Source organism: Cyprinus carpio, chromosome B8, assembly GCF_018340385.1.
Source record: "Cyprinus carpio isolate SPL01 chromosome B8, ASM1834038v1, whole genome shotgun sequence".
Classification (NCBI taxonomy): domain Eukaryota; kingdom Metazoa; phylum Chordata; class Actinopteri; order Cypriniformes; family Cyprinidae; genus Cyprinus; species Cyprinus carpio.
The window spans coordinates 14,491,657-14,508,305 of record NC_056604.1 but is presented as its reverse complement, the minus strand read 5'-3'; the positions used below and the strand labels follow the sequence as shown (position 1 = coordinate 14,508,305).

General features: G+C 39.5%; 1 protein-coding gene across 4 annotated transcripts in view; it reads right to left on the bottom strand.

The window, feature by feature from the left end:
- grid2 (glutamate receptor, ionotropic, delta 2) overlaps nucleotides 1-16,649 on the bottom strand; it is a 382,152-nt gene that overhangs the window by 77,860 nt on the left and 287,643 nt on the right. For all 4 annotated transcript variants that reach the window (XR_006155441.1, XR_006155442.1, XM_042729881.1 and 1 more), the window contains exons 10-11: nucleotides 13,642-13,839; nucleotides 8,980-9,292 (exon numbers count right to left, since the gene is read on the bottom strand). Coding sequence is in view for 2 of the 4 variants with exons in the window: in XM_042729881.1 (XP_042585815.1) it covers nucleotides 8,980-9,292; nucleotides 13,642-13,839 (511 nt within the window). In the remaining 2 variants the exon portion in view is untranslated. The remainder of the gene's footprint in view (nucleotides 1-8,979; nucleotides 9,293-13,641; nucleotides 13,840-16,649) is intronic.

Here is a 16,649-nt window from a genome sequence, read left to right as displayed (position 1 = left end):
CGCAACTACCACTTTTAAGTATTACCCAGCAGGGGGTCCTTGGCCTGAAAAAAGATTCTGAAACATTTCAAAGCTTGCAGACCCTCTAGGGTGATATTTGCGACAGGATTTCATGCACTTCCTGCAATGTATGTCTTCTCAGTTTGTCTAATTTTTGACTGAAGGGTCATCTGGGGTTTGACTTTTCCTGTCCACATCTGTGAGCACCCGTCTGTAAGCTCAAATGCTGGAATGACGAAGACCCGCAAGCCATTGAGGGTGTTTGTGTGCTGGTTTGCCCATGGTTGTACAGATTAAAGCTAACGGTAGTCAGAGCAAATCCTGCACCGTGCTGAGTAACCCAGCACTGGGTCTCTGTGTGTCAGTGATAAGGCAAAGGACATGTTGTATGGGAAAAAAGAGACGAAAAAGAAAAAAATAGCTTGTTCTGTTCTCTTCTCTAAGTGGCAGACAAAAACAGGGTTCTTCAAAGCCATTATAATGTCTCTCTCCAGACTGACGTATGACGCGGCTGAGAAAGAGAGTGAAATCTACAATGTTGGAGTATGCGCTTTTCATATTTCAAACTTGATGGTGGAACGAGGGGGAGCTCAGTCAGAACGAAGATGAAAGGAATAAGAGAGAAGAACAGAGATGAAAGCACTGATAGAGGCCTGTGGCCCTCATATTCATTGTGACGCTACACTTTTTAGTATGTATATGCATGTTAGGGTTGGTTTGAGGAGTGAGGGTCGAGTTAAACAGATGTGTGAACACAAATTGGGGGAAATGGAGAAAAAAAACGAATGTTTATGTGTGTGTGTGTTTGTTTCTGAGAACATATCGAACTGTGTTTAGCATCGGTGTGCCACAGAAACTCATCTAATTGCAAGCCACTTGAAAGGTAGGATAATTGAACCTGTCACCTATCCCTCTTTCTATTTTTTCCACCTCCTTGTAGTCTGTTTCACTTCTTTCTCTTCTGATGCCATAGCACTTCGAATTAACCCATCTCTGTGTCGACTTGTGAACCGCAAGAGAAAACGCCCTTGAGATCTACTATCAAACACATCCATGACTTTCCTGTTTCAGTGGATAAACTTTATTTGGAAGAATACTAGATTTTTATATTTTCCAAAGAAAAGTATATGCCTTAGAAACCACTTCTAATTAGTTGCACAAAACCTAACCAACCTAAGGGGCGCTCAAGGGTCAGAGGATATTTGGAACTTAGCCCAGATGTCTTTGGATGCTTATTGGATTATTCTTTGATGAAATACTGAAATATGGTATATTTTACTAGTAAATGTTAACAGTGTTACACCTAGTCAGAGCTGACAGCCTTGTGGACAGCACTCGGACTCACAATGTGGATGTGCTTTAGTGTTGTTGTTTTAGTCAACCTGAAATTAAATACATGTAAAATATTTTTCTTCTTAAAAAACTAAAAATTAGAAAAAGTTGCCTTGCCTAGATATGTTATATGAATAAAGTTAAAAAAAAAAAAAAAAAAAAAAAAAATATATATATATATGTAACCTTTTGTTTAAGGATTTATTTTAGTTAAGTATATTTTAATATATATATATATATATATATATATATATATATATATATATATATATATATATATATATATATATATATAAATAAAATAAATCCTTAAACAAAAGGTTACACCTGCTTTTAATATTATTATCTAATATTATAAACGTTTATAGTCTGAGCTGTATATACAGAATAACAATGGTATATGTAAATTGGATGCTCGAGACATAAATAAAGATCAGATTTTCTAAAAATTTGCAGGCTTTGCCATAACGTCTCGGTTACGTATGGTAACCCTCGTTCCCTGAAGGGGAATCTGAATCTACTTCGAGTGTAAACTAAATGAGCCAATGCACACTGGCATGCAAGTATTGCATCCAGCTGCCGCTGATCACAGCATGAGTATAATAAGGCAGAAGGTGCAATGCATACCAGGTTTTCACTGAGGAGCTGAGCCGGTGACTTGGAAGGTCAGCCCGCAGCTCTACAAATATCTGTCAGCAAGGCACCATGAGCCAGCGCCCAGGAGGATGCAACACTTCTAGTTGAGTGAGCTCGCAACCTGAACGGGCAGGGCACACCCTGTGCCTGATAAGCCAGGTTTATGGCATCCACAATCCAGTGGGCCATCCTGTGATTAGAGACGGCATTCCCCTTCTGCCGGCCTCCGTATAAGACAAAGAGCTGGTCTAAGGTCCTGAAGCTTTGTGTCCGGTCTACGTAGCATCTCAATGCTCGGATGGGACATAGCAAAGCCAGGGCTGGGTCTGCCTCCTCCTCCAGGGGCAGCGCTTGCAGGTTCACCACTTGGCCTTTGAAGGGTCTAGTGGGAACCTTGGGCACATAGCCGGTCCGGGGCCTCAGGATTACCTGGGAGTCAGCCAGCCCAAACTCTAGGCACGAATCGTCGACTGAAAATGCATGCAGGTCCTCTACCCTCTTGATGGAGGCCAGTGCAAGCAGGAGCAGAGTTTTCAATGAAAGAAACTTTAGCTCAACTGAATGCAAAGGCTCGAATGGGCCCAGCTGTAGTGATTTTAGCACTAGAGTCAGGTCCCAAGAGGGTATAGAGGGGGGCCGGGAAGGATTTAACCTCCTGGCCCCTCTAAGGAACCTGATGACGAGGTCATGCTTACCTAAAGACTTCCCATTCACGGGGTCATGGCACGCTGCAACAGCGGGAACCTGGACTTTGAGGGTGGAGGGAGACAGCCTTCGCTCCAGCCCTTGCTGCAGAAAGGAAAGCATGACCGCAATCAGGCATCTTCGGGGGTGAGATTTGCTCCTCATCTTCCCGGACTTTGCACAGTGTCTGTGCGAGAAGGCTCACTGGGGGAAATGCATATTTGCATAGGCCCCGTGGCCAGCTGTGTGCCAGTGTGTCCGTGCCGAGTGTTCCCTCGGTCAGGGAGAACAACTGGCAGTGAGAGGTCTCTGGAGAAGCAAACAGGTCTACCTGAGCGGCTCCGAACCATCTCCAAATCAGCTGGACAGTCAGGGGATGGAGTCGCCATTCTCCCGGGAGCATTGCTCAAGACAGATCATCGGCTGCACGGTTGAGCAGGCCCGGAATGTGAACAGCATGAAGTGACCTCAGAACCTTCCGACTCCAAAGGTGGCTGGCGAGTTGTGACATGCGACAGGAGCGCAGACCACCTTGTCGCTTGATGTACGCAATGGTCGCTGTGTTGTCTGTTCGAACCAGCACGTGCTTTCGTCGTAAGCGTCCTTTGAGGCAGATCAAGGCAAGATGCACTGCTAACAACTCTAGGCAATTGATGTGCCAATGCAGCTGCAGGCCCATCCAATCCCCTGAGACTGCATGCCCATTGTACGTGGCCCCCCAGCCGGTGTTGGAGGCATCCGTGTGAACCACAGCATGCCTAGAGATCTGCTCTAGGAGCACCCCTGCTCGGAGGAACGCAAGATCTGTCTACGGGGTGAGGGTTTGGCGACAGGCCAGTGTAACTTGGACCCAGTGAGTGTTGCGCTTCCACGCCCACCTCGGGACTCGGCCATAAAGCCAGTGCTGGAGCAGTCTCATATGGAACAGGCTGAGCGGTGTAAGTGCCGCTGCAGCCGCCATATGCCCCAGAAGCCTCTGAAAAAGTTTCAGTGGGACCGCTGTCCTGCCCTTGAACATATTCAAGCAGGATAGCACTGATCGCGCATGCCCCTCTGTGAGGCGCGCCGTCTGTTAGACCGAATCCAATTCCATACCAAGAATAGAGATCCTCTGCTGCAGTTAGAGTTTGCTCTTTTCCCTGTTGACCCGAAGGCCCAACAGGCTGAGGTGCCGGAGCACCAGGTTCCTGTGCTCGCACAACTGATCCCGAGACCGTGCTAGTATAAGCCAACCCTCTAGATAGTTGAGTATGCAAACACCCTGCTCTCTGAGGGGAGCAGGAGCCGCCTTTCGTGAAGATACGGGGAGACAGGGGTTGAGTATGACAGGGAAAGTATGCTTGTCCTGATAGGTCGATCGCTGCAAACCAATCTCAAACACACCCGCGAAGATGCTTTTCTGTGTCAACATCTTGAATGGAAGCCAATGAAGGGCTCCATTCAAAACTCGCAGATCCAAGATTGGCCGCGAGGTGGAACACAGGGACCCAACTCGGAGCGCAAGGTCAGTGGCGGTTCGGAGTTCTTTCAGAACTTCTGGATCGTGACCACCCTCATGCAGGTCCTTCAGTGCCTTGGCCTGGTGCACCTGCAGTAACGCCATAGCGTGTAAGGTGGAAGCAGCTTCCCCGCAAGCCATATAGGCACTGCTGGTTAGACCAGACGAATGCCTACAGGCCTGGGAAGGAAGCACCGGGTCTCCCCACCAGCAGGAGGCAGACTTAGGACACAATTGCGTCGCTGCCGCCCACTCCACTGGGGGAATCACCGAATACCCCTTCGCTGCACTGCCGTCGAGGGTGGTGAAGGAGGAGGAGCCCACCGGCCAGTTTCTGTCAGTAAAAGGTGCCATCCACGACCAGGTGAGCTCATCATGCACTTCTGGGAAGAAAGGCAACGGGGCGGGGCACTGAGAACCAGTGTTAGCCAACCCCAAGAAAAGAATCATCCCGCCACTAGGGCTCGGGACGTGGTGGAGATTTCCACTCGACCCCTACCCTCTCGGCGGCCCGGAAAAGCATAGCTGTCATCTCTGGATCCGATTCAGGCTTTGCCACCCTCCCGGAGCGTGGCTGAATCTTCATCGGACAGCTCTCTCTCTGATGCTAAGATCGACATCTGGTTGGGGGGAGGCCCACTGGATACCACTGGTACGCTCTTTGAAGAGGGCCCAGCGCGTTCCGTGGGTTGCTCCACTGGATCGAAGGTACCAGAGGGTTGGTTCCCTGCGGGGTTTGCCACCACTGTAATCTTCAAACCACCCGCGCTACAGCTGGAAGTGGTTCTCGTCTGTCGGCCTCCAGAACGAGTCCCAGATTGTGGCAGCGGCAATGGGACTCTGCACCCCTGAAGGTAGCGGAGCCTGGTTCACAGCTCCGAGATGGTCATCTTCCCGCAGTGAGAACATGACTCATCCACGAAGGCTACCTCAGCATGCTTGATGCCCACACACGTGAGGCAGCGATCGTGACCATCAACCGTTGCCAGGTAACGACTGCACCAAGAAACGTAGTTCACAGCAGACACAGTTGAACAGAACGATACTAACGCTCGGCTCCAAAGCGAAAAGCTGGTATGCATTGCACATGCTGCCTTATTATACTCACACTATGATCAGCGGCAGCTGGAAGCAATAATTGCGTGCCAATGTGCATTGGCTCATTTAGTTTACACTCAAAGTACATTGGTCAATCAAAGCGATATCCCAATTTGTCGGTCACCGACGTGACGTTGAGAGTGACCGAATGAAAGGGAACTGCAAATTTCTTTGGGGATGTTGACATACCAGAAGGCTTCAGCAGTAATTTAAATGAGCTTTCTTTTTTCTGCAGAATAAACTACAATTACAAATACATCTGATTTCCAGAACAGATTGCAGCTTTGAATGATTTTATATGTGACAGGGCTTGAAAACTTTGCGGGAAACATAAGGCAATAAAAAAACAAAAAAACAAAACAAAACCAAAACACATTCGGGGCTTTACTAAAAACATTTGGGGCTTAAGCCTCGGAAGCCCTCCTGTAGTTCCCCATGCCAATTCTTTATACGAATTTAATAAAGAAAAATAAGATGCTAAAATAAAACATACTGATGCAATGCTGAATTTTTTGAAACTGCTTATTTTTTAATTTGAACATCTCTTATGTATTGCAGTATCTATAGTGATACAGTACAGTAAAAAGTGCTTATAAAGACTGCAGTGCATTATAGAGGGAAAATTTGAATTACAGTTCATTACAAAGCTACAGTACACGCAAGAAAGTTTGCGGAGTAATCAGTGGTCGGCTTCAAAGATCTTATAGCACAAATGCTTTTTCTCAGTTAATTAACGTGGTTCCTTTAGTAAGCTTAAGACATCAGGGAGCTTGGCATTAATTACAAAACCACACATTTTACTTACAAACGCACACAGATAAAGAAAGATTTATGGAAGATCTTCTGGGATTTAAAAGATGTTAAAAAAAGTAAATTTAATTCAAAACCATTCAAAACCAACTGAGGGTTTAGTTTACTCAGCATGTGTTAATTAACAGGCTCTACAATTCTTTGCAACGGTTACAGACCAGATAATAAAAAAAAAAAAAAAAAAAAAAAAAATATATATATATATATCTATATATATATATATAATTAAAAAATTAATGCAATGGTTCTTAGTTGGTTTTGTTTCAGGTTCTTTTGAATTAAAAAAAAGTAAAAAAAGAAAAAAAAAAGGCATCAGGATCAATACAGATGATTCTTTATAAACAAAAATATGGTGTGGTGAAACATTTACAATGGAAAGTGAATGGGGCCAATTTTGGGGCATTTAAAAACAGAAAAGTTATATAAAACTGATTTTAAAAAATATCACTGAAAAAGTAATTATAACAATAACAACAACTTTTCTTATTATTGTGTATCATTTAAAAAATAATTATAAAATTTGATTAAATATAAAATGATTATAATTAATTAAAACTTTTGATCTGTGAAGGTCTCATCAATTTCACTGTGATTTTAGGTTTTACATTTCTACATTGTCATGGCAACAAAAAAGTAGATTTGCGAAAACTGACTATTTTACCACTAAACAGTACAAATTTTGTAGTAGTCTACATTAAGCCACAAGTGCAGTCAACTTACTTTGAACTGAGAATACTATGAACTGGAAAGGTCCAACAACATGAAATAGCTCACATGTAATTAATTCTCTCTGTATAAGATATACAGAAAGAAGCAGCATAGAAATTAATATGAAAATGAAATTTATTTAAGGGGGATATATAAAACAAAAAGTCAAGAAGCATCAGAGGAGAGAGGCAGAGGTCTTTGTGAGGCAGATGAAAGTGACTCATCAAAGAGAGCGACACCAGCTATGCCATTCCAGCTACATCCCTTCTCTCCCCGTTCCCTTCTCTCTTGTTTTAGAGATTGGGTGTATTTGTACAACCAGCTCTCTGCAAAACATCAAACAGGGCTGCAAGACAAAGGATGATAGTGATGTTTTAAGTGGTTGGAGGAATGCATGTGAGCACACAGCGCAATTGTTCATATACAATTGCGTCTTTATTTGATTCTGGTGACATAGCCTATTCAACAGCATGTAATCAGCTCCATTTAAACAATTTCATACTAAAAAGATACCAAACTCGGTTCAGTGGTCTAATGAAAGCGCATTAATAAACTGATTTCTCACCATAATGAGCATGTTTCAAAAAGAAGCAGAGATTGCAATTATAACAGAAATGGACCCAGATACAAGGGAGCAATTAGGCTGTCTTATTATAATCATTATCATTATAACCAGCTCATGTAAATTTACTGATATTTGGTTAAGTACAATTCCATGCAAATGTCAACCTTTCCATTGGATAATGAAGTGTTTACCCAAAGAACGTAACATCGCTTAGGTCTCAGTTTTACTGTATTAATGCTTTCTAATGGAATTATTAAAGGAAATGTTATTGTTTACCCCCAATACAACTATTGCAACCACAATAAAACAAGCTATGTTTGATGGTTTCAAAAATAGGGATTTTTACTTTATCTTCTCAATAAGTGTCTCACATGGCCATGTTTACACATCATCTACATGAAAATTTTCAAAGGACACATCCTTGTGTTTAAAAATATCAATCGAAAATTAAATGAAACTGAACCAAAGGCACATGTATAGGCAAATTTTCTCCTATACACCACTTGTATTTTTTTTTTTCTTTTACTGTTACATCTAAAGCAAACACTAGACATTGTACATTTGCCTTTTTTTTTTTTTAATGGTTAAAAATATAAATTCGGCCAACATACACTGAACAATAAAAGATCACACACTAGACTTTCAATTCATTCAGAACACAGCAAATTTATACAGAAACATGAGCCTTATTGCTAGGAGATGCATGCCAAATGAAAACACCTCAAAATATCAAACATGTTCATTATACTTAAGAGTTGTGTAGTGTATAGATGTCAAAGACATACGTCTGGCACATTTGAATTCTTCAATAAAAGCACATATTGAGAACACTTCATGAGTGAAGAGACCATTAGAGGCTTTTATAACTAATAATGTCCATATTTCCTTAAAAAGACAATAATCATCAGAAACTTTCATTCTGTAGTTGTTGTTGTTATTGGATTCTGGAAGTCACAGAGTACATACAAGCAATAAATGTTCATTTTTTGTCCATACCCCAAGTTAATCTCTCTAAAATGAGAAAAAAATCTACAGCGAGATCTGCAGGGGTTTAGAAAAATGCATACAAATGATGTGCTATAGTTAGTACTTTCTCTCAGAAACACACGCGCGACATAAGAATTGGCCTTAGCGTTTTCACAAACCATCTGCAGCAAAACATGCCAAAATATTGCTGGTAATTAATAACATCAATTGATGTTCACTCAAAATGTTGAGGATTCAAAACCCTGACAGCCACTGAAGCAGTTTCCCCAAATCTTTCTTTCTTTCTTTCTTTCTTTCTTTCTTTCTTTTCTCTTATTTCCCATTTCTATAGACTACCCCTCCCCTTTCCCTACTCCCACTCTTTGATTTGTCCAAAAAACAGCTTTTGACCCTTTAAGAATTTGAAAGAAAACCAGAAAGTGCAGATATGATTTGCGTATAATTTCAAGATTCCCTTGACTCCTTCTATCGCTGTATTTTCCTCCTTTTGTAATATATAATCTTTGGTGCACAAAACACTCACACACATCTACCATTACACACAGACACACTTTAAACAGAAAGTGAGCACTTAAAATTATCTCTCTGCCCTGCTGTTCTCTGTATCTCTACTTTTTTCTCTTCAACACAAAGCATATCATACGGTCATGCACAAACTCACCCTGTTGAACGAAGGAGCCGTAGACAAACCACATGGAGTTGTAGAGGGTCGTGGAGGAGACCGAACCCATCGGCAGTCTGGGAGGGTTCAACCAGTTGAGGAGATACACCAGAGTGCCCACCAGCAGCACTGTGCCGGCTATACAAGCCCACAGAGACAGGTCGAAAGGGGCCAGGCATGCAAACATATCCACCGTCCTCTCCGCCTTCCTCAGCAACACACCGACGGAGTAGTCCATGTAGCGAGTGGTGAAGTCTACCACGCTCTCCCGCTCAGGAGTGATGGTCAGGGCTGACAGACCTACATCTGCTCTCTGTCCAACAAAAAGACACAGAGAACCGACATTTAAAACCAGATCACACAAAGAACAGATTTATATGTGCATCACACTTACAGCATAAAACAAGAATAATATTGGGCCAATCCAAACACTAAAAAAGTGCAAAATGAGAGCAGAATTTCACAGAAAACACACATTAACAATCACATTAAATTCTAAAAATATAAAATTATTGACATATATTTTTTAAAATATTCACATTTTAAAATATTTATAAAAGAATTTGGTAAAAATGGATTCCAGTTTCCAGTGAACACTTAACAAAAAAGCTGAAACAGAAAAACAGGGTGTTTTTTCCTACTGTGCCTTTACAGACTTGTGTAAATGCACTCTTTAAGCGCATTTGAAATTACCTTTTTTATGAAAGATGTTTTTGCAAGTTAGTGTCAATTAATCTCTCTATGAAGAATGTTTTGAGATCCCTAAGTTATGTACATAATAAAACACTTCTCACATAATAAAGAAAAAATTAGATTCCTTATGATATAAGCATTTTAACATTGTCTCAGATTTAAATTTCAGTAGCAAAAATAGTGATTCATTCGATTCATTAAATCAGTTAAAACTGGCTATATCACTGAAACATGACTGTGATGTGCTTGCAACAGGGACTGAAAAATGCATACCTTGAACCAATCCAGGTTATTTTGGATTAAAAAGTGATTTAAAATATCATTAGTCATTGTGTATGGAGGATATGAAGAAACTCAGTTTAAAAAACATCCATCTTCAAGACTTGGATAAAAACATACTGAAATGTAAAAATCTATTTCCATTTGCTATCTCATCTTCAAAAAGAGATCAGCTTAATGATAAATGCTAATTTCCATTATGTTCAATCAGTAAGCGTAAAAATTCACAGCACTCCTCAATGTCCCCAATCGCAATATAAATAAATAAAAATATCCACATCTTCCTCCAATGAATACTGAGGCAACACCGTCTGCTGCCAAAACTAATATTGTTTTTATGGCCTTTAAATGCTAAACAACATCTAATATGTTTTCTTTCCTTTTTGGCAGTTCTGGAAATTATTGTGACTAGGTGCGCACTGCAGCAGTGAGATTAGATGAGACCTCTGCAGCCTGAGAGAGTTCCTGTCAAGAGACATTACCATCGGCAGAACAAAGGCACGTCATTATCATAGGGTGAGAGCCAGTGTCACCTGTCTGACTCCCATTAACCTGCCTGGCCACCTTCAGAGATCGGGGACCCCCACAGGACCTCTGTGTTTGAGTAGGGTTAGAGAAGCATCCGGCGCCCGGATCACTTCTCAAATGTTAATCCACACAACGAGTGCCTTTCTGATTGTCTCGACCCTGAAACTTGGTAGTACCAGACTACTGCTTTATAACAAGGGCCTGACAAACTACACTTTCAGAATAATGAGAATAATGAGGACTGGATAGACTGACTTTATGTAATTGGTACACCAATACAAATCTACTGAACTAACTACTGAATTATTACTTAAATTTAAGGGGTCATATGAGAAGAATCAAATTTTCTGTGATATTTTAAGATAAATTGTTTGATAGTATTCATCTGACACTAATACATCTCAAAACTCTTGTTCAAAAAGTGCACTTCATGATATAGGCTGCAAATTGTTTTAGTTTGATTTAGTTGTTTTTCTTTCAGTTGAGTAATAGTAGTTCTGTAGTTAATTCAACAGCAAACAATACAAAATACATGCTTCAAACTGTCCCTTAGAGGTGCGGAATTTTTATTTTATTTTATTTTTTACTGTTTTGTAATGCAGAGCTATCAATTGAGGAACAAACAGACATCCTAAATCCATAATACCTGTGATATTTATTTACTACATTAACTACATCATGAGTACGATTAAATGAAATGACAGCTGTGTATTGACGAAACACTTAGTTTTTGTGATACTTGCCGATTTTGTCTAATATACCAAGTCAATTGCAAATATGCTGTAATATTTTATAAAAAAAAAAAAAAAAAAAACCTTTTGATGAGTTGTTAGGAGAGTACTAAGAGCTTTGAAAAATTCACCACTTACTGATGAAATTGGTATAAAAAATACTAGAATAAAAAAGGCAATTATATTTATTTATTACACCTTAAAATTATTTTTTTTTTATTTTAATACATTATAAAATATAATTTATTCCTTTGATGACAAAGCTGGATTTTCAGCAGCCATTAACTCACATCACATGATCCTTCAAAAACTGTAACATTTATTTATTTATTTATTTTTTCCCCGGGATTTTAATAAAATTCAAAAGAACAGCATTTTATTTATTTTTTAAAGATTTTTTTGTTTGTTTGTTTGTAACGATGTAAGCCTGCACTGTCACTTCAGTCATCCATTTTTAATGCACACTTGCTGACAATCAATCAATCAATCAATCAATCAATCAATCAATCAATCAATCAATCAATCAATCAATCAATTAATCAATCAATCAATCACTCAATCGTATTGACCACAAACATTTGTAAAGAAAATTTTTCCCCTTTGTAATGCCCTGGCCTGTTGTATCATGTCATAAAAGCCTTTTAAAATTTGTTTTTATAAGATTAGAACACAAAAAGCAAGTGAAAAATCAAAACCTTTTTTTGCTGATGCTGAAATACCGAAATGCAATAAAACATCAAAGGTCTTGTGTATCATGAAAGCACACAGATGTGAAGTTGCTGGAAAACAATGTGTCAACAGAGACTGTAACAGTGGGATTAGTGCTCCTTAATATTTTCCTTGCATTTTGGTCTATCTCTCTGGAAATGAAGATAAGCAGCAGTACACTGTGGGTCATATTTCTGTTCCTCTGACCGAACAGTGGTGAGGAATATTCTCAGCGCAGGAAACAGTAGGGATGGAGGTGTGTCGCAGAACTGAAAAGGCTAGGGAATGGAAAACAGTGCGAGTTTTGGAGTAATGGCCCTGGAAATGTGTATCTGACCTCTCACTGCTGTGAGATTTGCCTTTTGTTTATCTACCAGCGGACAACATTTCAGTTTGAGGTTTTCCCTCATTCACATGTAAGAAATCTGCACTCTTCTTTATCAAAGCAGTGCAGACTGTTTGGGAATACTAGGGAAATTGAAAAGCCCAAGATAGCCAATGCAAAGCACACAAGTCTGCAGCATTCAGCCAGACTGTATTATGGTGGGCAAATCAAAGGCAGTGCTGACTGTGCTAAAATAATTCTGCATCATTAAAATAGTTTGAAATGGTACTTTCAGCTTTAAATAAGCATTAACACTTAAAGGGTTAGTTCACCCAAAGATGAAAAATCTGTCATCAATTACTCAGCAACTACTTCTGTGTCAGTCTTCAATGCGTGTTCACAAGAGTACCACAACGCAAAAATTAAATGACATGACAGGTTTGGAATGACATGAGGGTGAGTAATTGATGACAGAATTTTCATTTTGGGTGAACTAACCCTTTAAAAAAATTGTCTAAAATAGCCATCTCATTATAATAAGGGGTGTTCACATAAGCCCCTTTCACACTGCATGTTGGACCCGGAATATTGCCGGAACACTGCCGGGTCACCTTCTGTGTGAACGCAGGATTAATCCCGGGATTGATTCCGGGATTAATCCTGGGTTGGGGACCTAGTAACATTGCCGGGTTCAGTCTTGGAACGAGCGCTGTGTGAACAAAAGCCAGAACTAATGCCGTAAAGGGTGTGTCGTAGTGATGACGCACATTATCACGTGACTCTTTTAGCGGGTGTTTTTCAAGGCAGATCAACGTTCGCGACGAAACAAATATTTGCAAACTGTAACGAAGCAGAGATCAGTTAGTTCGCCAGCTTAAGTGAAAGTTAACGTGCCTAGCGTTTTCGACTCGTACATTACACGCCACACCCTGACCTTTACGGGTTGTGTGTGAACGCACGCACATATTCCGGGTAATCACTGGCAGTGTGAAAGGGGCAAAATCTAGCAACCCGGGAACAATTGCCGGGACACATTACTCATGTATTTTCCGGAATCGCAGTGTGAAAGGGGCTATATAGTAGTTTTGACCATGTAGTGTATATATACATAAATGAGCAGAGTTTTTCCGCATTTAAAACTGAATTTTAAACATGTTAGTTATACAAGGGTGAAGTTTGAAGTCAGACAGATAGATAGACACACAGACAGATTGGACGATTGATTGATTTTGAGGACTTTTGAGGACTAGGGTGGAAATACCATCTTTCCCAGAATGCAACAAATACATTTTTCTTCTGTCATTCCAATCCAACTTCCTGAGGGTGTAGCTAAATTCAATTTAAATTCATGCTCCCCAATTCAAGTTTTGCACATCCCAGATAGATATTGTGTCTTACCTTAAAAACCAGTTCTCCTATAAGACCATTCCAGGTTCCATCAGCCTGCTGGCTGCCATATTTGTGATCAGGGGCCACGTAGATCTCATATTTGAAGCCAAGGTAGTTGGCCAGAGCGTCCAGTACATCGATTGAGAAACCCTGGTACTTCTTAGGTTTGCCAAGCACATTTTCTGAGACCATCACAAATGGCTCTTCCTGGAAAGAGCAATAGAAGAGAAATCATTATATCAGCTTATAAAGGGACTAAATCATTGAGCTAAAAGCAACAAAAACAGTCATAGAGTATTAAGAGACACATACAAAAACAGTCCAACGGTAATGCCTATGGACATTGTAAGTGAGGGAACCGGTTTTAGTGTCAGCAGGGTATCATAAATAGTCTACTGAGAGCACAGCTTGACGTTCATGATTCTGAGGGTGGCAGATCTGTTCCTGGAGCTGACACAAGTGTTTACCTGAAGCAAACGCATAAGCTCCTACAGCAGCTTAGCTAATGCTCATAATTTGATTTGATTTTCAGCAGGAGGCAATGCTGCTGTATATGGGCTAAAGCTTAATGTCACTTGGCTTTAACCTCCTCTTATGAGCTGTGGAAAAATTCTGAGAAAAAAGTCAGAGGGGAATTAGTGCCACGTCATATCCAATCAAGAGTAATGCGAGGAAAGTAAATATGTAAAGCTTTGTTTTAATGTAGTTGAGTGAATTTTACATAGAATACAAGAGGATCTGGGCTGATCTCACAAAGACTATGGGTTTGAACTCCAGCCAGAGAGTAACTAAAGGAACCCTGGCAAAGGATATACAGTATACGACACAGCAGGCCTTTAGAATAAATAAATAAATAAAAATCACTAATAATCTTTATGATACTATTAACTTATCAAGACTGTAACAGAAAATAAGCTAAAAAATAAAAATAAAATAAATAAATAAATAAATACCAATACACAGTACATAGTAGTTGTTTTTATTTATATATAAAAAGCTTAATTTTATAAATGTTTTCATAAATATAAGATGACTGTTCTTATGACAAACAGAAGGGCAATGAATAGAAAAGTGTAGATGTATATTTTTAAAATTAACATTATGTCAAAACTGCATAAATTATTCTTTAAAATATGCAGAATTATTTTTCTTTCTTTTTTTCCTGTTTTGATATACGTTTATATTTAATACGTAAAATCTATAAATTATTTATATGATAATGCTACAATAATGATAATGTCAATTTTGATCAAATAAATAGGAAACAAATCAAATTAAATGGGAAATTTGGGTAAAGATCATCTAGTCACGATTCTCTGATTCATTTCAAAGAGGAAACTGTCTCTCTGTCACACCAGGGCAGATCGGCCTTAACAGCACTTCCTCAGTGACATGCTAAATTATTAGCGTTCCAACATTATCATACTAAAAGTAGTGAAAGTGGAGTTTCTCCAGACATTTACATGGTTCACTTCAAACAGTTTAGTTAATAATTTCCTGGAATGAAAATTAAGGCATGAATACTCTGAAATAATAACAAAAACGTCAAGTTCAGTAAGAAATGGGTCAGAACAAACCATTCTCTCTCAATTCTATAAAAAGATTAACATTTATCAAAACATTACTTAACTTGTGCTTGTCAGTCATACATTATTCATAGTGGGTTCTGACTGACTCATAAGATCCCTAATGCTCAATTAGGGATTTAAGGTTTTACTGTGCTCACATCAAAGAAATTAAGTCTTACGAAAAGGATTTTAAAGGAAAAATATATACCCAGATTCAAGCTCATCATACAAGCATTAGCTCTGCCTATGGCTGAAGAAACCGTTCTTCTGAAGCAGCGAGACAGGCCGCCATTTCAATTGATTAGTCGTTCTCCACTGATAAAGACGAGCGGAGTCTCCTTGGATCTCCAAAACCAGTTTGGTAGACTATTGTGGAGGTGGATACGATACAATTTGGATTTAGTCTGAGCCTTGGGCCTAATGGTGTTTCATAAAAGGTCTACACACATTGTCATACACTGCCAAACTGGCTCTGGAGAGTTTCTGAAGGTCACGCAGAGAAAATGCTTATTTTTATAAGGAGGAAGTTTAGCGAGGACTCTGTGTGAACAGTGGAAACATCCTCAGTAATGCTGAAAAGAAAAGACTCAAGGACAAGCAAGTTCCCAAAACTATGGAAGTATGAGAGAGATATATGTACATCTGCACTATTCTCTCACAACCCTATCAGTTGAACTTCTTGGAGGGTAGAATGAAAAATATTAAGGGGGTTTCTGAAAACCATGAGTCTTCTAAAAGAAGGACTGTTCAAGACTAACTTGAAGGCCACAACACTATGTTCTGAAGACTAATAAAAGAAACTGAAAACTCGAAATTACAAAGGAAAGAAGTCTTCAAAACCAGATTAAAGTATCACAGTGGGCACATATAGCCATCTTGATCAAAACCAAAAAGACCAAAGGTAGCCCCACTTCTTATTTTTCTTAACACACACTCTCAAAATACAGTAAACCTCTCAAAAGCCATATTCATTCAACATATCACAACCATTTATTCACATTTTTTTCAGAATCAAGACTTTCAAGCTCTTCACATCTTAAAAGCTACAAAGAATCAATGTATTCTGGGTGCTACATTCCAAACAGAACCAAAAGAAAAGCACTGTCAAATTTAACAGAGACATTTACTCTCTCATTTCAAACTTGTTAACATTTCTATGGGACACAAAAGGAGATTTTTTTTACAGAAATTAAATGTTCTTTTTTTTTATGTTGTTTTTTTGTTTATGTCAACTTTGAAAACTCCAAAATTTTAACACTGAACCACATGATGTTTCTTTCCTTTCCCTTTAACATCATTAGGTTTTGAATCTAGTTAACTTCCTACTTTACTGAACATCACAAACTAGAACTTTTTGTTGGAGTCCATTAGAAATCACTCTAACATAACATCCAATCGCTTGACAACACCATGAATTACATAACCTTGTTTATCTGCACAAAAAAATTG